At 43.3% G+C, this 21,677-nt stretch overlaps 1 protein-coding gene and 1 non-coding gene across 2 annotated transcripts in view; both read right to left on the bottom strand.

Moving 5' to 3' along the window:
- Positions 1-2,610: 2,610 nt before the first annotated feature.
- LOC132868117 (U2 spliceosomal RNA) lies at positions 2,611-2,802 on the bottom strand. The gene has a single exon (XR_009650806.1). It is a non-coding gene; the product is annotated as a U2 spliceosomal RNA (small nuclear RNA).
- Positions 2,803-8,622: 5,820 nt separating this feature from the next.
- The window catches only part of mindy3 (MINDY lysine 48 deubiquitinase 3), a 175,754-nt gene continuing 162,699 nt past the window's right edge, over positions 8,623-21,677 (bottom strand). Inside the window, exon 15 of the mRNA XM_060900932.1 lies at positions 8,623-9,534. Within this exon, the coding sequence (XP_060756915.1) occupies positions 9,385-9,534 (150 nt within the window). The 3' untranslated portion in view covers positions 8,623-9,384. The remainder of the gene's footprint in view (positions 9,535-21,677) is intronic.

Below are 21,677 nucleotides of genomic sequence, written 5' to 3'. Positions count from 1 at the left end.
GTGAAATTCATCCTCTGCATTTAACCCATCTGAAGCAGTGAACACATGCACACACACCCAGAGCAGTGGGCAGCCACACCAGAGCGCCCGGGGAGCAGTCAGGGGTTAGGTACCTCGCTCAAGGGCACCTCAGCTCAAGGCCACTCCACTCAACCTAACTGCATGTCTTTGGATTGTGGGGGAAACCGGAGCACCCAGAGGAAACCCACGCAGACACGGGGAGAACATGCAAACTCCACACAGAAAGGCCCTCGCCGGCCGCTGGGCTTGAACCCGGAAGCTTCTTGCTGTGAGGCAACCGTGCTAACCACTACACCACCGTGCCGCCCCACCATTCCTGGAGGTACTGCAATACCAGGTTGATGCGTGAAGCAGAAGGAGCAAACCCCTATTTCAGGGCTCTACAGTGCGCACATTTCACTCGCATTTGCGAGCGAATTTTTCAGCATGCGAATGAAGAAAAAAAAAACCGCGCATTCGTGCGAGGGCTTCTTGCGGCCGACAATTTAGGAAAGCACTGAGCACAGACGCAACGAGTTTAACATTCTAAAATGTATCAGACATTAAACTGCAAAGTATGTAAATCCAGCGCTGGATAGCCTACCTAATATAATTTTTTACACAAGAGACAAGAAAATTACATCAATGTGTTCATCAGAGCCTTGTAGTGCTCAATGTGAAAGAATTTTGTGAGTATCTCCTTCCGTTTTCGTGTAAATCCCGTTGTTTGGAGGGAGCACTCTGAGAAAATCCTGCACTTTCTGTGCAGTGTTGCCAGATTTGTTGCAGTTTTAAGTGCATTTTGGAGGGTTTTGAACATATTTTGGGCTGGAAAACGTCAGCAGTATCTGGTAACACTGTTTCTGTGTGACACTCTGTGTCTCTGCTCGCAGCGCACGGGTGGGGGAGGGGCTGCTCGCTCTCAAGGCCTCTGCATGCTCTTGCGACAAGGCTTTCGCAGATAGCTTTTCGCAGACAGTTGTAATTTATCGTTGAGCGGGGAGCAATAGGCGTGCGCGATGTTATTCACCGCCACAACGCAAGGGGGCGCGAAGTCGCAAAATCGCTAGGAGTAGTTGGTGGGTGTGGTTAGTGGAGTGTTTATCCTCCGGTTACTTATAATGACTAGAACTGGAGTCGTATAGATGTACGTACTTCCTCACTTCCTCGATCAACCGCTCTTCGTGCTGCTCCATCTTCGCTCGTGTTTTTAAAAATGGCGGCCGTGAAAACAAACCAAACCGGGAAAGTAGGGAAGTGGAAGTGCATGTACAGCGGATGTAGAGTGGACCAATCAGAGCCCTCTTGTCTGCGACGCTGTCTGCGAGGCTGTCTGCGGTGGTCACAATTTTTGGGAGGTGCGCGCAGAGCGTCTGCGAAGGTGGGGGGGCTTTGCAGACGCCATCTGCGAGGACTGGGTTGTCGGCATAAATTGGCCTTCACACACACACACACACACACACACACACACACACACACACACACACACACACACACACACACACACAGGAGGGAGGGGCTGCTCGCTCTCAGAGAGACACAGCCTTGTAGCTTCATGGCAAGTCACACATTCACACAGTTCAGTGCAGCTCCTGCAACTGTGACTCTTACAGCCACTGCATCACTCTCACAACTTCCCCCAGGGGAATTGTCTCTAGTTAGTTATAGAAACTCAGTTCAGCTACAAAACTCAGGATATTGCACTGTATTTGGTATTGCATTGTATTGGGTATGGATGTAAAAGTGTAGAAATATAAATATAAAATATACAAAAGCTATAAAAACTAAAAAGTTGCTCTGTGAGGTTGCACTGTACTAAGTATTGCACTGTATCAGGTAAGTGTGAGAATATTGTCCTTTTAGGTCCTTGTTGGTTCATTGTTGCACCTGCCAGAAGTGGCATCAGTCAGTGCATGTAATTAGCCTTTTTCACATTACGTCACTTGCAGAAGAACCTCACATCCGTTTTCAGCCTTTTGAATGGAAGAAGACGCGGCATGCTAATCTGCTGGCTAACAAGTAGCAACCATAGAAAGTCAGTAAACTTCCTTTCCAAAACAAGGCAGATAGGTGACTGGAATGGTTGCTAACAATATGTAATGATAAACAACAATGCGCAATATTATTATCAATCTTATCTGTGAATGACACAGTTTTGTTAACATATGTTGCCGCCATATACCTCTTCTTCCATTCAAAAGGCTGAAAACAGATACGAGTTCCCCTGCAAGTGACGTAATGTGAAAAAGGCTAATTGTTCAAGGTGGTTATGGCCTGTGGGGAAAAAACTGTTTTTGAGTCTGTTGGTCCTTGCTTTGATGCACCTATAACACCTGCCTGAGGGCAGCAAGTCAAAGAACTCAGAGCCAGGGTGGGAGCTGTCCTTGATGATGTTGTTAGCTCTGCTGAGCTCTGCTCTCTGTTTAGCTACTGTTTGTTCATTCATTCAGTTGTTCATTATTCATTTGTTTGTTCATTCATTCATTTGTTCATTCATTCATTCTCAATTGAATTTTGCGTTTTATATGTGTTGGTGTGTCTAAGGCTTGCGCTGCAATAAACCTTTAAAATGAAAACCTACTTGTGCCCCCATTTTTTTCCCTGTGCTCCTAAAATTTTTAACTTAGGAGCACGTGTGCTCCTGAAAAAAAAAAAAGTTAGTGTAGAGCCCTACCCTATTTTAGCTCCCTGTTCTAAAACTCTGTTTAATATAAACACTCTCATTGAGAGAACATATCAGATATTAAACTGATAAGAACAGATACTACACTTGTTCTTAGCCATATAGTAACTCATAGCAACTCTTTAGAACCGTGGTGAGCAGAAAAGCATCTCAGCATGCAACAGCAGAAAACCACATTGGGTTCCACTCCTGCCAGCCAAGAACAGGTGAGTGTAAATGGAAGCTTTCAGTTAGAATGGATAAACAAACATCGTTCTATATTCCTGATATTACAGGTTTATTTTTTAAACGCAAACCTACACTCTCAGAAATAAAGGTGCCAAAATATACATTGTTGGTACCATTAAGGGTATGCCTTTTGCACCTTTAGTACACGTCTTTTACCAGGGAAGGTGCATGTGGTGTTCCAGTTATGTCCTTTAAAGGGGTACCAAATATAATATATACAGTTGCTGATGTGACAAAGTAACGTATTCTTAAGTATTCTATAAAATTTATATACTAGAAAACAACGAAATATCTTGGTAATTGTAAATATAATACTTTATATGCTAAACCGCACAAGAGTCACCATTTTTAAAAGACCGTGACGTCAGCGCTACCCACTGCACTAGCGGAACTCTCCAAAATAGAGGAGATAAGCATGTAATCATGGCGTCGGGCGCATCAAGTGAAAGCGACAGCTCTGTCGAATCATACGAAGAGATCCCGCAAGACACACTGCAAGCAGGCTATGGCTTAGAAGGGTACCAGTTTGAACCTCGGAGAGGTACTCTCGACTCCGGTGATGAAATAAGAGAAGAAAGCTCAGATGACGGCGAGGATGAGAACAGGCCCGGCGCCGTGGGGGGGGCGAAAGGGGGCATCGCCCCCTTGTGGCTACAGCCCTGCCCCCTCAACGGAGACTCAGATCACTTAATTGTTTTCTTAATTGTTATTGTGGGTGTATGTGTGAAATGCTGACACAGCCGCGCACACACAGACCTGTGATAAGGACAAGGGGAGGGGTCGTGCGGGCGGGCGGGGGTTTTACATGTAGTCTACACTTACAAGTGCACTGTCTCTGCAATATCCTGTAATATGCAGTCAGTTTACGGGAGTAGTCTTTCCCCCACCGAATTAAACGAATTCAATCACAATATTGTGAATCCATTTTCTTTCTTTGTAGGCTAAGTTTATCTCCGTTTATGTCGGTGTATGTGTTCATATATGGTCCGCTTTGTGCGCAAATAGCGTAAGAATGTGTGTTGTTGACGTCACCCCCCATGCAGCGGGGGTGAAAATTCATCACTTCAGAGTGTTTAGTCCCCTACACGCCTAAACTGGGATCGCGGATTAAGTGGTTAGCGTTGACTCGGTGCGAGTCAGGAAGGCTATTACTGGTGCAGCCGCGGGGTCTGTTGATTTTTTTTTTAAATTATGATTTTGGCCGCCGAGCCAAGTACCTTAGACTTGCATTGACGTTTTGTTTTCATGCCGCGGAGCTATTTGTATGTATTTTAAATGTAAAGGACTTGCCTGTAGGTTTGTGTGTGTTGTTTTATGTTTGGCATCTTTCCGGTTGTACCGCGTGTCTGTGAGAAAATTGGAGGGGAGGGTTAACAGGTGGGCACGGGGTGTTGATAAAACTGCCCTGGTAATATGTCACATGATTTTCCCATACTAAAGCAACCTTCGGGGCCGTGGTTTTGTGGTTGGCGCAGTTAATTGTTTGAAACACGTTGTCAGACCGCCATCACTACTACACACTATATGAAAAATATTTGCCCCCTTGCGATTTCTAATTGCCCCCTTAGTAAACTGTTCCTGGCGCGGGGCCTGGATGAGACTGATGCTGACCATGGGCATGGCGAGCGTGGGGCAGAGCGTCTGCGTGCAGGTGACACGGCGTGGTGCTCGTGCGGAAAATGTAACATGGAGTTGCTCACGAGTCCAGCAGAATTTATTTGCTGCAATGAGATAGGCGCCACCCGTGGACTTGCGAAATCGTCGCAAGAGGCAGAAACAGGTATTTCACACGTGCTATTCCCAACCTCAATGAGCCAACACAACTGGGCACATACATACGTCATGAGTGTTACGCAGAGAAAATGAACGTGCATTCTGATTGGATAAAATTAATATCATGGCGGGCTGTTCAAACTGCGGAAATAGTTTGCTCGAGCTACTTTCAAAACACTATAACTTTCCAACCTTAGAACAAAAAACTTTTGTAAGTCTTGAATAAGGTTCGTTAATGTGTGTTTTATTGTTATATTTACTCTATATATTGCCCTCTGTTCCCCTTTAAATAGAAGATAGAAATCTTGCTAGAAAGTTCCAGAGATACAGGTACATCCAGCTGGTGTTGTGTTACACCCCTAGTGTAGAAACATTAATTTTTAGTTCTGCTGTGGATGCTGTAGTCACCTGTACCTGGTCAATTATAAATATGTACACTATTTCAGATCTCTCTCTTCAATTAGGTTAAAATGCAACTGAGGACAAAATCCCTGAAGAAAAATTATACTGAAAGCACAAGTGCAGCACAGACCCTGAGCTTTTATAATCTGGCCTGTGAATTCATCGTACTGTACCACTGAACGTGAGTCAAATGTCATGTTTGATGTAGTGCCAAAACTTCCTTTATATGAGAGCTTGATGAAAACTTTATGTTTTATATCTTTGACACAATTATGCAGCTTTTCAGAGGGTGAGTCGCTTTGGCGCATGAGGGATCTGTTCCATATGTCACACATGTAGCTGACGAGGGAAAATACTTTAATGGTTAGACTGAACCCTATGGAACAGGCTGTGGCTTCAGAAGCTGATATAATGATCTACAGAAACAGAAATCCTCGCAGTGGCTTCCTGTGACACCATGAGTCTTCAAAAAGAAACGGACTCCGAACATTCATGATATGTCTGAATGAGGGATTGGATGCCTTATACTAATCTCTGTAATAAAGAGATAAATAAAGATGAGATTTTGTGGACCTTTTCAATCCTATACCTCTCCTAAAAGGCTCACTGGGATCAAAAGATTCTGAAGGTTGTGACCAGAAAAGTGCATAAAAGATCTCTTATGCTCGGAGTGTCTGAGACTAGGACTATATTGGGACAGCTTTTCCATTTTTGCACAGACATGATATGCCTCGCAGGGTCTTCCTGTGGTGTCAAACTTCTTCAGCAAGTGTGAAAAGGTCTAAGAACATTGACCATTCTGAATGAGGGATTGGCTTCAAGTAAAAATATCTATGATCACGAAGTATTACAAGTTACCTTGGAGTATTGAGCAGTGCTAGTGAATGCTAGCATTTGATAGAATAACTTAAAAAAAAAAAAAAAGCATTTCAACAAGTCTTAAAAAAGTTGTTATAATACACAACTGAAGAAATTTTCACTTACTTATGACGTTTCGATGTCTTTCTTAGCTGACATCTTGATCACATCTAACGCTTGGCATCTCTGGCCACCGCCGGATGGTGCATGTGACCTAGAAATCAGCTGATCCCATGTATGGCTGAGTTGGTACTTCCCCACCTTTTTTAAGATTAGTAAATCAACAAGCTGGATGAAACTTTTCGAGATCATTTCAACAAGTGTTGAGAAAATAAACAGGCTTGTCTCACGTGGGTCAATGAAGCCTCATTAGTATCACCATTTAGGGCAGTGGGCATGTGCCGTCCTTGACCGCCATGCAATGGAGTAGTAATGTGTCTCCTTCCCTCAACTAGCCTAGGGTGGTGCCTTGAGCAAGCACGAGCAACCCCTCGCTCCCCCTGGTCAAGATCACGACTGAAGACCAGACTTGGCAGATTGTGCAGAGGAGACCACCACCTGGTGGTTCAACGGGCAGGAAGGTGGACCCAGCAAAGTGTTTGTGGAGTACGATCAGGGCACAGTGCAATATGTACCGTAGAACACTGTTGGCCATCCACTGCATCCCGACCTAGCTCCAGCTGTCTTGATTCTGTCTTGCCCCTGGACCCAGTTAGGTTGGGATGAGAGAGTGAGGCTGACAGCTGCGCAACTCTCCCTCGCTCTAATCCAAGTCATGACTTCAAATTCAAGTCCTGTGGCAATGGGCAAGTGGCAAAGCAGCAGGTGTGGAAACACTGGAAGCTGTAGTCACAAACCTGCACACAGGTGGCCAGGGCATTTAGTTGCTTTCTGCTGGAATGAAGCAGCAGCGGAGTTTGGCAGCCCCCTGGATGTCCTGTTTAGGATTCGCTCTGCTCACCTCCATGGAGGAAGGGGCTAGAACAGGTGCCCCAAACATAGCCTACTTCACCTCATCCTGGCCAGCACACTGTGGCTGGCAGGGATCCCACTCAGCGGTCGAAATACAACAAAAAGATAGTGAAGGTACTTAACCTTGGCACATGGAAAGTTGACATGTAGGCATACCTTCAAAGCCCGGATTGGCCTTATCGTTCACCTCCGGACCCACAACCGACACCCACCAAATTGAAGTCATGGTCATTTTCGACCCCGAAGGATGAACAATAGTACGGTATCACTAATGAGCAGTTAGACAAATTGAAATAAATGAAACAAATCAAAAATTGTATTCACTGCCAAATTGATGCGGTATAACAGTAATACAACACTTCAGGATGTACTGTTATTGGAAAATCAAGTCCCGTCAAATTTTATTCCTTGAATGATTACAATAATTGCATACTGATTACAAACCCATCTTATACTTACAGCCACTGGTGCAATTCCTGAAATGTCAATGTAGTAGTAATTGAGGTTTTTCACCTGACGTCACAGGGTCACGTGACGCCCCGGTGTCCGCCATTTTGAAGGTCAAGCTAGCTAATGTCAACAACAGTAGCTGGTATGTTACTGTAGCAATGTTTACGTTCAGTCATTTGGATGACTGTTAAAACCTTTCGGTCTCAAGTTTTTCCTTTACTGTATTTACTAGTTTACTGTAATTATGATCCGGCAGCTATTTACACCGGATCCAGTGTAAATAGCTGCCGGAGCCGACGTCCCAGCTTGCCCAAGCGCGCTAGCTCCCAGCCTGCCCGAGCGCGCTAGCTCCGGCAAGCTCGGACGTTGGCTCCGGCAGCTATTTACACTGGATCCAGTGTAAATAGCTGCCGGATCATAATTACAGTAAACTAGTAAATACAGTAAAGGAAAAACTTGAGACTGAAAGGTTTTAACAGTCATCCAAATGACTGAACGTAAACATTGCTACAGTAACATACTAGCTACTATGTTGTTGACATTAGCTAGTGCTAACAGCTAGCTGCTAGTGCACTGCTACAACACAGACACCGACCCTAATAATACAGTTCTTGGTCATTGCCTGGTAACAGCAAATTTATAACGGGCCATGTCTCAACAGACTAAGAAGTTATTTCAATGACATTTAATAACATTTTGTTTATCCTGAGGACCGAAAGTAAATGAAAATGTGAACAAACTTTAGCTGTAATAAGATGGCGACCACCGGCTCCAGGGACGACCCGCTGATGTAGGCATGTTACCCAGCCTGACACAAAATATTTGTAGGCATCCAAACTCTTATACGCTTTCAGATCAATACCTGTGTATGGCGATGGGTTTTTAAAGACATAGGTATACAGATCATGTGGGCCGAAGTCAGGTAAAGACGAGGGCTTCGCGTACTTCCGTACGTCAGTGAACAATCCTGGTGGAAGCAGGTAAACGTCGTTCTCTAAGCCTGCTAACCTCAATTTTTGCAAATACCTCTCCCTCTGCTCGCCCTGTAAATGCCCTACGTCGCTGGATAGTGAAGGTGTTTTCTGCATCTCGCTCCTTTTTCTTTTATGTTTTTCGTTTGTCGCCTTCAAACCGATTCGAGCCGTGACGTCCAAAATGGCAGCATCACATGACTTGGTCACGTGGGTGAAAAACCTCAATAGTATCACTAAAAACAAAGAAAAAAAAAATCACAACAAAGAGACACTACTCCAGGCAAGAAGACATAAAAAGTTTATTTTGCTGAATCATCTGTCAGAATAAATAATGTGTGCACATGTTTTTGTCCCTTTGCCTCAGAGGCTGTGAACAATAAATAGGTGTTTCTGCTGTGGCGAAAAAACAAAACAGCTTAGTCACGCCCAATACCGTCTCACCCCCACCCTTCTCGTCTGTCTCCTTAGCCTCCTCTTCTGTCTTCCTATGCCCTGTTTTTGGGTTGTAGTGCATTCCTTTCTAAACTGGTCTAAACTGAGCCCAGATTTCTTTTCTCGAAGTTACGTAAATACTGCAGAATGTGGCCTGTAGCACCAGGAGGCTTTGGTCAGATTAAACCTTGGACACAATTACCGCCATCAAATCTACATTTGTACAGGAATCTAGCCATTTATTTGATCAGCACAGTCTGCCTGCTTCATCAAACTTACTTCCTTTCTGTTATATCCTTGTAAACAAATTAATCAGAAAAATTGGTAGAAAATCTGCAAACAGAAAATATTAACACCTTCCGGAAAATCATCTGAAAATCATTTTTTTTAATATAAGGGTTTTCCAATATTAAACACCCCACCCCCCTTTTTTTTTTTTAAACATACAACCTGGATGAAACGTGATAAAGATTCGAGCAAGCGAGCCGATGCGAATCAGGCAGCATCGTTTCTCTTGGGTATTTAGTTCAGGTGCTGTTCCAGTCTCCTGAAATTCTGGTTTGGAGAGCGTGCAGGGGTCCTGAAGTGAGAGGTGAGATGTTGGAGAAGGGGTTAATTGAGGGAAGGAGATCTCTCAGTGGTCCACAGAAGCTCGATGTACGGCCACTTTGTCTGGAGGCAGCGCTTGATTGGTGTGTCGTCTGTACGCACCATGGGATCCTCAAAGCCGAGAACTAAAACGGTGCCCTCAACATAACTCACCTAAAAGCAGAGAGACAGTGATGTTTCCAACATTATAATGCAGTCAAAGTGTAAAAACGGAAGCATTTTCACTTTATAAAGCTGAAATAGATATACATTTTTTTATCTTTATAGCATAACGCTCCGATTTCCGAGAACAGCCGCTCGGACAGTCGTTCCAGTTACAAGACAAATCACAGATTTATATTAATCTGCTCATTCTAATACGTTATCGTTTCTATAATATTTACACAGTCACCTGGATGACAGTCACTCCACATAATACCAGGCTGACAACTCCAAATTGAGCGTAGGTGTGAATGTGAGTGTGAATGGTTGTCCGTGTCCACGTGTCAGCCCAGCGATGACCCGGCGACTCGTCCAGGGTGTACCCCGCCTTTCGCCCGTAGTCAGCTGGGATAGGCTCCAGCTTGCCTGCGACCCTGTCGAACAGGATAAAGTGGCTACAGATAATGAGATGAGATTTTTCAGCTCAAAATCTGATTTAAGACTTCCCTTTCATTGTTCCCTTTCATGGATTAAAAAAGCTGGAGCAATTTATCAAAAAAAAAAACCCACAACATTCTGTATGGTCATACAGATGGTGAAGCTTGGAAGCATGGAGATGTTTAACATTTATGGAAGGAGTCTCCAGTGTCAGTGTCACAGTCAGTAAGAGTCCGAAACAGTAACTCTCACAGCCACACACTCAGAAAATAAAGTACATTATTGCACCTTTAGGGCTTGTCACTGGGACAGTACCCTCTAAAGTACTTATTTGTACCCTTTATATACTGCTTGGGAACAAATATGCACCTCTCTGGTCCTAAAAAGGTACACAACTACCTTGAGGTCCAATAATGAACCCTAGGGGGTATATTAGTATACTGTAGGTTGTACTTTGGAGGACAGAAATGGACTCCTACTGTACCTCTGACAGTTTTGCCCCCCGGACAGACTGTTTTTTTTTTTTCAGTAACATGACAAGCTGTGGTTTTTTTTGTCTAAACTTTAAGAGAGGAATTTAAAAAAAAAAGTGATGAGGGAACGTCTAATAACAGGAACTAACTACTTTCATGGACATTCAATGACATTTAAGATAATTGGATAAAAACAAATGGATAGAAGGTAAAATAAAATGTGTAATTTTCTGAAGGAGTCTCTAGTGTAAATACTTCGTAACAGGTGAAGTTTTAATTTAAAACATTTTCAGCCATGAAAGAGTTTTCAGGATGGCCAGCTTTCCAGTTTCTCGGTAACAAAACAAACTGAATTTTTGTCTTATTAACTTCAAGAAACAAATTAAAAGAGGCCAGTGATGCAATGACTGTCAAGAGCAGCTATAAAGTAAGTGATAACAGGAACGAACTTGTTTTGTAGACATTCCACAACATTTAATATAATTTTATATATACAGATAATAATGACACGGTGGTGTAGTGGTTAGCGCTGTCGCCTCACAGCAAGAAGGTTCTGAGTTCGGGCCCAGTGGTCGGCGAGGGCCTTTCTGTGCGGAGTTTGCATGTTCTCCCCGTGTCCACGTGGGTTTCCTCCGGGTGCTCCGGTTTCCCCCACAGTCCAAAGACATGCAGGTTAGGTTAACTGGTGACTCTAAATTGACCGTAGGTGTGAATGTGAGTGTGAATGGTTGTCTGTGTCTATGTGTCAGCCCTGTGATGACCTGGCGACTTGTCCAGGGTGTACCCCGCCTTTCGCCCGTAGTCAGCTGGGATAGGCTCCAGCTTGCCCTCGACCCTGCACAGGATAAGCGGCTACGGATAATGGATGGATGGATAATTTAATTGATGGTGAATAGCTGTGGTATAATAGAAATAAAACACTTGGGACATGAAACTAAATAACCTCTGGGTGGTAACAGTAACTCTTTGTGATATGCTGTGAATGTATTCCAATAATAGCATGCCTGGTCATGTTTTATTCCTTACATAGCTAACAACATGAAACAAGGCACAGCAGACACTTTCAAGGCTGAAAGAAGATACGATATTTAGGCAGCATATTATTATTATTATTATTAATTAATTAACTAATTAATTAATTATTTTTAAAAAAGATTTTTGGGGGGCTTTTTTCACCTTTTTATTGGATAGGACAGTGTAGAGACAGGAAATGAGTGGGAGAGAGATGGGGAGGGATCAGGAAATGACCCCGGGTCGGAACCGAACCCGGGTCCCCGGATCCACGGCACAGCGCCCCATCCACCTGAGCCACGACGCTCCAATTAATTTATTTTTAACACAAGGGGCGGCACGGTGGTGGCCAGCTTTCCAGTTTCTTGGTAACAAAACAAACTGAATTTTTGTCTTATTAACGTCAAGAAACAAATTAAAAGAGGCCAGTGATGCAATGACTGTCAAGAGCAGCTATAAAGTAAGTGATAACAGGAACCAACTTGTTTTGTAGACATTCCACAACATTTAATATAATTATATATAGGGATAATAACGATACAGTGGTGGAGTGGTTAGCGCTGTTGCCTCACAGCAAGAAGGTTCTGGGTTCGAGCCCAGCGGCCGACGAGGGCCTTTCTGTGCGGAGTTTGCATGTTCTCCCCGTGTCCGCGTGGGTTTCCTCCGGGTGCTACGGTTTCCCCCACAGTCCAAAGACATGCAGGTTAGGTTAACTGGTGACTCTAAATTGACCGTAGGTGTGAATGTGAGTGTGAATGGTTGTCTGTGTCTATGTGTCAGCCCTGTGATGACCTGGCGACTTGTCCAGGGTGTACCCCGCCTTTCGCCCGTAGTCAGCTGGGATAGGCTCCAGCTTGCCTGCGACCCTGTAGAACAGGATAAAGCGGCTAGAGATAACGAATGGATGTATTTTTTTTTTTTTAAAGATTTTTTTTGGGCTTTTTGCACCTTTATTGGATAGGACAGTGTAGAGACAGGAAATGAGCGGGAGAGAGAGACGGGGAGGGATCGGGAAATGACCTCGGGTCGGAATCGAACCCGGGTCCCCGGATTTATGGTATGGCGCCTTATCCACCTGAGCCACGACGCCCCCGAATGGATGGATTTTTAACACGTAACATGGATATGACATGGCCTGGAAAAACCTTCCTTATTTCTTTACTTGTACATAAAATACGCTTTGGCAAGACAAACGTAATTTTAGTTGTCGAGCCAGGGAAACATGGTGAAATTTAAATTTAGAACAAAAGTCATTACTTTGATCGCGCAGAAACCGCATATGGTCATGCCAGTCAGGCTTACTGAGTGCCAGTAAGTAAGAGATCACCAAAGAGTTGAAGCATATGCCAAGCACATACCCATACTGTATAATTCACCCAATAAGCACTCGTGTTGGGCAGAAAGCGCAGTCCAGACCAGCAGATTGCTATAAGCAGGAAGAGGAAAGCCATGGTCGGAAGGTAGTGTTTGATTTCTGGGTCAATGTTTAAGTGTCAGTCTGTGCGTCTGCCTCTCATTAGAGACCTGGCCCCCTGCAATGACATCATGAGACCTGAGGTGCTCGATGGCTTCCATATGGAAGGCCTCTCATTGCCAGACTGGAACCCAACCTACACTATGCCATGGTGACCATGTGTGCAATGCTGCTTGTGTGTATGACCAACTGATCCTTCATCACTGAAAACCATTACTAAGGTGTGTGATTTATGCTGATTGTATTAAAAACATATGAGGATATTTTAGTCAGCGTGCATGCTTAAAATGCCTTCCATGCAACATCACAAGGATCATATGCATGCGCTGCGTCATGGACGCCGAGTGTGTGGGGATTGTTTCATGCCATGGCCAGGGCTGGTTTGAATGGTGTGGATATCAACATCGGCGAGATGAGATGTTCGGTGACCTGAGAAGACTTAAATCCGAGGTCTGATCGTCGTCTTCAGTCGTGCTATTTAAACCCTCCCGAAACACACTCGCAGTCCATCAAGGACTCGTTTGAAAAATACTCAACTGGGAACAATTTTAGTTCGGTTGCATTTTGACCTGTGTAATTTCTCAGTACAGCCAACGCGCTCTGCTAAGAATATAATTACGAACATACTGAGGGAAAACACGCCGTGTTTGGTGCTTAGTAGGTAAAACAAGGACACACTGCATCAGTGAACGTGAAGCATCACTTAGATGGCATGTTTTTTTTTTCTTTTGTGTAGGTCTGGACTGCACATTGAGGTACAAAAAGTCAGAATATATAACACTTGGAAAATATATTTTACCTCAACACACATTATCTATGATGATGATGATCACTCAACATGTACAGTTTCAGATTTTACATTACAAGATTTCAGATAGACGTCAGTCAGTCGGTACGTCTCATCTCATCTCATTATCTCTAGCCGCTTTATCCTGTTCTACAGGGTCGCAGGCAAGCTGGAGCCTATCCCAGCTGACTACGGGCGAGAGGCAGGGTACACCCTGGACAAGTCGCCAGGTCATCACAGGGCTGACACATAGACACAGACAACCATTCACACTCACATTCACACCTACGGCCAATTTAGAGTCACCAGTTAACCTAACCTGCATGTCTTTGGACTGTGGGGGAAACCGGAGCACCCGGAGGAAACCCACGCGGACACGGGGAGAACATGCAAACTCCGCACAGAAAGGCCCTCGTCGGCCGCTGGGCTCGAACCCAGAACCTTCTTGCTGTGAGGCAACAGCGCTAACCACTCCCACTGTACCGTTATTATCCATATATATAATTATATTAAATGTTGTGGAATGTCTACAAAACAAGTTCGTTCCTGTTATCACTTACTTTATAGCTGCTCTTGACAGTCATTGCATCACTGGCCTCTTTTAATTTGTTTCTTGACGTTAATAAGACAAAAATTCCGCACAGAAAGGCCCTCGCCGGCCACGGGGCTCGAACCCAGGACCTTCTTGCTGTGAGGCGACAGCGCTAACCACTACACCACCGTGCCACCCAGTCGGTACGTATACACCATAAATGAATATGAAAGCGGGCGGCATGGCGGTGTAGTGGTTAGCGCTGTCGCCTCACAGCAAGAAGGTTCTGGGTTCGAGCCCAGTGGCCGATGGGGGCCTTTCCTCTGATTTCCCCCACAGTCCAAAGACATGCAGGTTAGGTTAACTGGTGACTCTAAATTGACCGTAGGTGTGAATGTGAGTGTGAATGGTTGTCTGTGTCTATGTGTCAGCCCTGTGATGACCTGGCGACTTGTCCAGGGTGTACCCCGCCTTTCGCCCGTAGTCAGCTGGGATAGGCTCCAGCTTGCCCGCAACCCTGCACAGGATAAGTGGCTATGGATCATGGATGGATGGATGGATGGAATATGAAAGTCAGTGAGTGTGCCCATAAATATATTTGAAAGTAAATAAGTCAGTGAGGACAGAAATCAAACAAGCAGTCATTCAATGAATCAGTAAATATCTAAGTCAGTCAGTCAATACGCAAGTCACTCAGTAAATATAAATAAAACAAACAAATGCTGTTCAGTAAAATGGAGTGGTAAATGGGCACTGGGTGTGCAGATAAACACGCACATGCTCATTATTCACCTTTTGAAGATTTTCTTTTGCAAAGATGATATACACATTTAAAGGCCAAGAGAAATGCATTTTTTTTTCTTGTGCTAAAACAGAATAGCAGTTAAATTTGACGAGGTTTATTGAGTCCCTGGAGACAGAGGCAACTATTCTCAAAACCGTACGCTAGCGGATATATTTGCAGACAAAAGCCGAGTAAATTTAGCCCTTTTAGAACCGCCCGCCAAGCACCTGGAAGTCGCAGACGGGAGCCGCGTGACGTCCCGGGTCTGTGTCCGCCACAAACAACAACATGAGCGACCAAAGCGAGCAGGAACTTAGTGAGGGAGAAGCTTCAGGTTTTAGTAGTTTTTCGTCAGTTCAAGTTGATGACGACGTACTGACAGAAGAAGTGGCCAGCGACAGAGAAGAGAGAGGTATCGAACTGTACTGATTTGAGCCAGAATTGTCCCATGAGAGTGGGGTCAGTGATGGTGACCTTGATGAACCTGAGGACGATCATGAAGACCGACTTGCAAATATGGAATGGTAAGCTTTCCAAAACATTCTTAGAAATAGAAGAGACTTAAAAAAAAAAAAAAAGACTAAGATAATATGCTAGCCGAGTACAGCGACAGCTGACCATGGGCGATTGCTCAAAGACAACGAGGGAGGCTCAGCCTCCTCTAAAAATGACGAACATCGTGTAGGATGAATTGCGCTAGGCTTATGTTATAGCCAACCTTATAACATTGCTATTTCAGATCCAGAATCATAGAAATATATGTGCTCAACCCAACTACAGTGCGAAATCATTCCGTTATAACTTTCCCCAGTTTGCCTAATGTGCACGTGAGTTTTCCCCCTCATGACAGCGCAATGCAGCCCAGCCTCAGTGGATTGGGAGCTATGTGCTTGTCAATCTCAAAATGCAAGACGATTATTGGACAAATACTGAGAAAATGCCCGCCCACGGAGTCTCTCGGACTCCCAGCCTCAATGGACTTCAACGGCATTTAGGAGCTATGCGCTTTTCAATCTCAAAATGCAAGACAGTTATTGGACAAATACTGCGAAAATGCCCGCCCACGGACTCCGAGCCTCACATGGGAGGGACATGGCAGTTTCCGCGAGGAGACTGGTGATTGGTGAAAGCGGCCGGATATTTTCTTTGATTGACAGCTTGTTTCAACTATAGACAGGCAGCGGACAGTGTTGCCAGATTGGGCGATTTCCCGCCCAATTGGGTGGTTTTAAATGCATTTTGGCGGGTTTTGAACAGGGCTTTGAACCGGTTCAAGGAACTAAAACGAAAACCGGGAACTTTTTCTATTTCACATGGAACAGAAACGAAACCAGAAACTTTATTATTTTTTATGTTCCGGAACAGAAACGCTTATTAAAAATAATGGTAACCGGTTAATACCGGTTTTTATTTCGTTCCTCAAAGTTTCCGTAGCCTACAAATAGTCATTCTTCTCCTGCGCAAGTTTCTATGACCCGCTGGGGTTCACTTCCTGTGTGACGTTCGCTGACTGAATGGAGAGAGCGGGAAGGTGGACTGCTAGTGAGTAAATGCATTACTGAGTGTCTGAGCAAAGAAGAGCCTGAACGATGCAACCTCCCTATTGGCTGTTTGTAAAAATGTATCAGTTGTTGCCCTTCCCACAGGAATCATCGCGGGCTCGAGAGATGAGACCTGACGAGTTAGTTCGTTGGTAGCAGAACAAAATGTCTGGACACAAATCGGGTTTTCAGAAAAGGAAAGAAAATAAACGGAGGGTCAAAAATACAAAAAAGGAGGCAGAAAATGCAAAACGAGTTTTAAGGTAGGACAAATGGTTACTTTTTAAGGCAGCCCGCCGTGGCTGCAGGCCTTCAGTTGTCATTGAATGGTTACTTTTCTGAGGCAGCCCGCCGTGGCTGCCTGCAGCCTTATTTATTATAGCCCATTTAGTTAAAATAGTTGATATAAAATGTTTATAGTTATAGTTATGTGATGGTTGTCCTGATTTAGACTGGTGTTTTTTTTGGGGGGGGGGGGGGGGGGGGGGGGGGTTGCGCGATGTTGCACCCGGGTCCAGATTAGGGCAGAACCGGCCCTGGCTACATTTCAGGTGTAGTGTGTTTTATGTATGTATGTACTTGCATAGATGTGTACTTGGTCTTCCAATATGGCGCCTAACAAAATCTCGCGGCGCGGTGACGTCATGCGGTAGCCCTCTATAGGGCCTGACTAGCCTTTGGTAACACACTAAACGAATTCTCTTTCATTTTTGGCACTTTTTCTGTTTGTGTAGATGGGAAGACATACTGAGAATCCAAATCGCCAACATTTGAAATAATAATTGTTTTGAATTATTTCTTGTCTTATTTAATGAAGGTTGTAATAGAATTAGCCTACATTTGCTTAAGCTGGATGAGACGGAGACATAATTTTATAGCCATTTGTTAAACAGCTGACAGGGAACGTAATTAACCGTTCCGGGAACGAAATTTTTTTGTTCTAACCGGTTCGGGAACGTCTATTTAATGGTGGAACCCAAAACCGGAAACGTTAAAATTCCGTTTCTGTTCGGAACGAACCAATAGGAAAAAAATTCCGGTTCAAAGCCCTGGTTTTGAACATATTTTGGGCTGGATAACGTCAGCAGTATCTGGCAACATAAGTTCAGTCCCATGCGGATTCGCAAGTGCTGTGGTGTATTGTAAGAGATCAGCTTACATTTCGATTTCATTCATTACATATGGTTTCTACCAGCTTTTTTAGTTTGTATATATTTTCACTGTAAATAAAGTGTAAATATAGTGTTGTCAAGTTTGCTATCTTAGTTCCAGAAATGTCGTTTATTTGAGTGACTGAACTTGAACTTGAAGGGGCTAGTCAGCTAGCAAGAAAGCTGCGCACGGATGCCAAGCATTGCTGATTTAATTTTGGTGAAGCCATTTGCCAGTCTTCCTTTCGAGGAAAAAATTAAAATTAAAGAGCAGGGTAGACCAACGCCTCAAATTGACTTGGTGAAAAAGGTAGGGAATAATACTCGTTCCTTTCAGCTCTCCTGGTACGAGAAAGTGAATTGGCTAACAGCAAGTGACCCACATCAACAACAGTAAACAGGCTACTTTAGTAATATGTCATGGATGGACCAAAAATATAGAATCTATTTAAAATGTTTATGCTGAGTATATTATATTGGAATATGTTTTTCTGGATATGAATTAAACACCGCTACAATTTGGAAAACATTTTTAAACAAAAACACAGCCGAGATCAATTTTTAAACAACATGCCACAATTTTAAAATATAAAATGTTAAAATATACCCCCCCAACACCACCATCATGTATAGTGGACAGTAGGCTAATGGGCCAAAAGAACCTGTTATTTCACAGTTTGTGACCCTGCCAACAATCAGCCAGATCAGAGGCAAGAGTATGGGCAAAATTGATGTGTTTTTTCTTTTAAAATCTGGAAATATCATAACCGACAGCCTCCCCTGTTTGAAAGACTACCAGCCGCCACTGCAGCTGACAGCCTTCAGTTCAACTTTTCCGTGGCTGTGCATAGTCTACCGCCAGCAGCAGACCGTCTAGTAAATGCGTGACGGGTGGTGGTGGTGTTGGATGACTGGAAGTTGAAGATGCATTCCTCAAGTTAGTAGTATTACAGTATGTTTGTGATTGTAAAGCGCTTACAGCATATTTGTATAGGCGCTAAATAAATTGTACATTATATTAATTGTATATTATGTTGGAAACAAAATGCTTTGCAGTTCATTGTAGCAAATTTTTGACTCATTCGTGATTATCTTTCAGGAAAAGGAACAGGGCCACTCCCTCCACGGCATTTGTGCTGCTGCTGCAACCGGCAGTGATACATTCCTTTCTGGGCGCTTTCCCTTTTTTTCCCTCTCCCCCTTCTTCTCCATAACAGTCGTAGATTGTAGTGTAACGATTTCTACGTCGTGTTCTGTCGCAAGTTTCCGTCAAAATGAATGTAATCTAGCAGAGAGTCGGACAGAAGCTACACTGTGTGGACGCAAGTGGAAAAACCGTAGGTAAAACCACTCATGCTCCTGACGTCACGTGAAAGCCAGCTAATAATGGCGACGTTGGTACCGGGATTCCCTTGGCGGGAAATTTAAACTCGACAAATTCTGAATGTTCAACATTTACGACATGGGTTTCAACGCTAAGTTTTCATTGTCGGGACTTGTACTATTATTATCCAAGAGGGAAAGGGGTACATTTCTCTTGGCCTTTAAGTAACGGCTCTTCCTTCAGCCTTCTAAACACGAGTGGGTGATTAACAAACATTCTAAATATTCTCTATGGGCCCTATAACCTCTCCTCGACCCATCCTTCTAGGAAAAGAAAGGCGGCTGCTTTTGCCATCGACTCCGAGCGTCTTCATTTGCCTAAACTCAACATGGAAAACGACAAGGTGGGGACATTATCTCTCTCTCTCGGACACAATGTGTAAACACCTGCTCTAAGGATTAATGTCCAAATCAGGTTGCAGCCGAATGGAAAAACAGGGAGGTGTAAGAATGACATCAGAAAATTCTTTGCTTTATTTGGGGTAGTGTCTAAAGTGCTCATGAATTTTCTTAGAAGCCATAACAAATTAAAGCTCATGCTTCCTGAAGGATAAGGCTGGCTTACACTCCGGTCCAAAAATTTAGTCAGCTTTGACCTCAGTGTAACTAATTTATTTGGAACTTTATATAAAGTTGTTGTACATATTTGTTGCTGGCGAAAGTCCCTTTTGTACAGCCAACTATTTAGAATTTAAAGAGATTCGGATAAGTATCAAGATTCCAACCAAAAAGAAAAAAAAAAAAGCAATGCATTTGTAGTGAACTGATTGGTCTGGATGATAAACCTTGTATTTAGCTGAATAACTGGTGATGTGCATGACTGTAGTGTTAACGAAGGTCGCAAGACAAGTAGCAAAAAAAAAAAAAAAAAAAGGACCAAACTATAGACCAAAGACCAAACTATACAGTAAGTGAAACATTGGCCTTGGCATGATTATGACAGCAGAACTCGTGACTGATTATTGCATGGATTAGGAAACTATTTCACCAGGAAATTGACTCGAGCACCACTCATGAGGATTAAGATGAAGATCTGACCAACAATCGCGAATCTTTCCTCAGTGAGTCTGCACAAATATGGGATTGTAGAAAACAAAATGGCTCACTTGCATTAGACACAAACATCCAGCTGCTTTTTTCTTTTAATTACACACAAGAAAACTGAATTGCAACAAAAAAAAAGACAGAAAGAAAGGTTTTAATATGTGGTTAAGATAAAAAAAAAAAAAAAAAAGAGATGCAATAAATGAATAAAAGAAACTGATGGTATCTGAGCACGCTCTCATTTGGGGGAGTTATGGTTTAGAATTATGTTATTGCAATTTCTTCTGAAAATATCATGCTTTCATGGTATTGACTGATGATTTTTAAAACATACAAGTTGTAAAAATATAAGAATTTGTGTGTGTGTGTGTGTGTGTGTGTGTGTATATAAGGTCAGGTGGAATTCTTCAACCTAGGTTAGAATTTTAACTCTGTTCATAATTTGCTACTTGTATTAGGGAGACGAGGTGAGGTGGCCAAGTGGTTAGAGCGCTTGACCGCCAAGCGAATGGTCCCTGGTTCGAGCCTCGCCTCGGACGGTGATCTGGGGCTCGCCTCCTGTCCACCCAGCAGTGAAGGGGGACCTGGTGGAAACACTGGGGAAGTTAAAGGCGGCGAGGAAAGGAACTGGCCATCCTACCTCACCATGCCGACGGCCTAGACGGAGTGTGCTCTCTAACAGGCACTCCCCGACGTACGTACGAAAAAACGTATATGGGACTCTTTGACTTTCGATTAGGGAGACGTACGATATCTAGGGTTAGGATTTGGGAAGGTTTAATTTTAAACTTGATGATGCAATAAAAATGGACTCATTCATAAATTCAAATTATACAGGGTGTTTCAAAAAAATTTGATATTATTTGAGATGTAAATATCCCAGAAACTATATAGTCTAGGCAAATGAAACTGAATAGGCTTAATGTTGAGCAATATAAGATTTATTCCTCAAAATGTGAATGAGAAATTCAGAGGTATGTGGATTCCATGAACGATTTCACAAATTTTTGACTTGTTGGACTGTGTTCGAGCGTACTTTAACACACAAAACGCCTTTTCTTTTCCAGTGAATGGCATTTCTGTACCTACAAAGATAAAAACAAAAAACATTAAAACATAAAATTTTGACCTGTTTCCACACATGCTGTTAAAATTTGAGGTCAATTGAACGAGAATTGGCAGTTATTAGACTGTGAAATGATATCAAATCTTTTGAAACACCCTGTATATAACTCCTTCCATCGCAATCGTTGCTGGTATAATGGTTAAGGTGTTGGGTTAAGAATCAGAAGGTTGTGAGTTTGAATCCCATTTCAGTATGAAAAAAAAAAAAAGATATGTAACAAATGCTGATTAGGTAGACAGACAAGAGTTTCCTCTTGTCTGTCTACCTAATCAGCATTTGTTTCATATCTTTTTTTTTTTCATATACTAGGTCGGTGTAGACAGAGGAAGTGATATAAAAAGAAAGAAGAAGTAAGTGATGGAAAATCCCCTTCAAGAATCTTAGATAATCCAAAATTTTACTTAGGTTGGA

The sequence above is a fragment of the Neoarius graeffei genome, chromosome 19 (genome assembly GCF_027579695.1).
Source record: "Neoarius graeffei isolate fNeoGra1 chromosome 19, fNeoGra1.pri, whole genome shotgun sequence".
NCBI lineage: Eukaryota > Metazoa > Chordata > Actinopteri > Siluriformes > Ariidae > Neoarius > Neoarius graeffei.
This window is presented reverse-complemented; position numbering and strand designations above follow the sequence as displayed.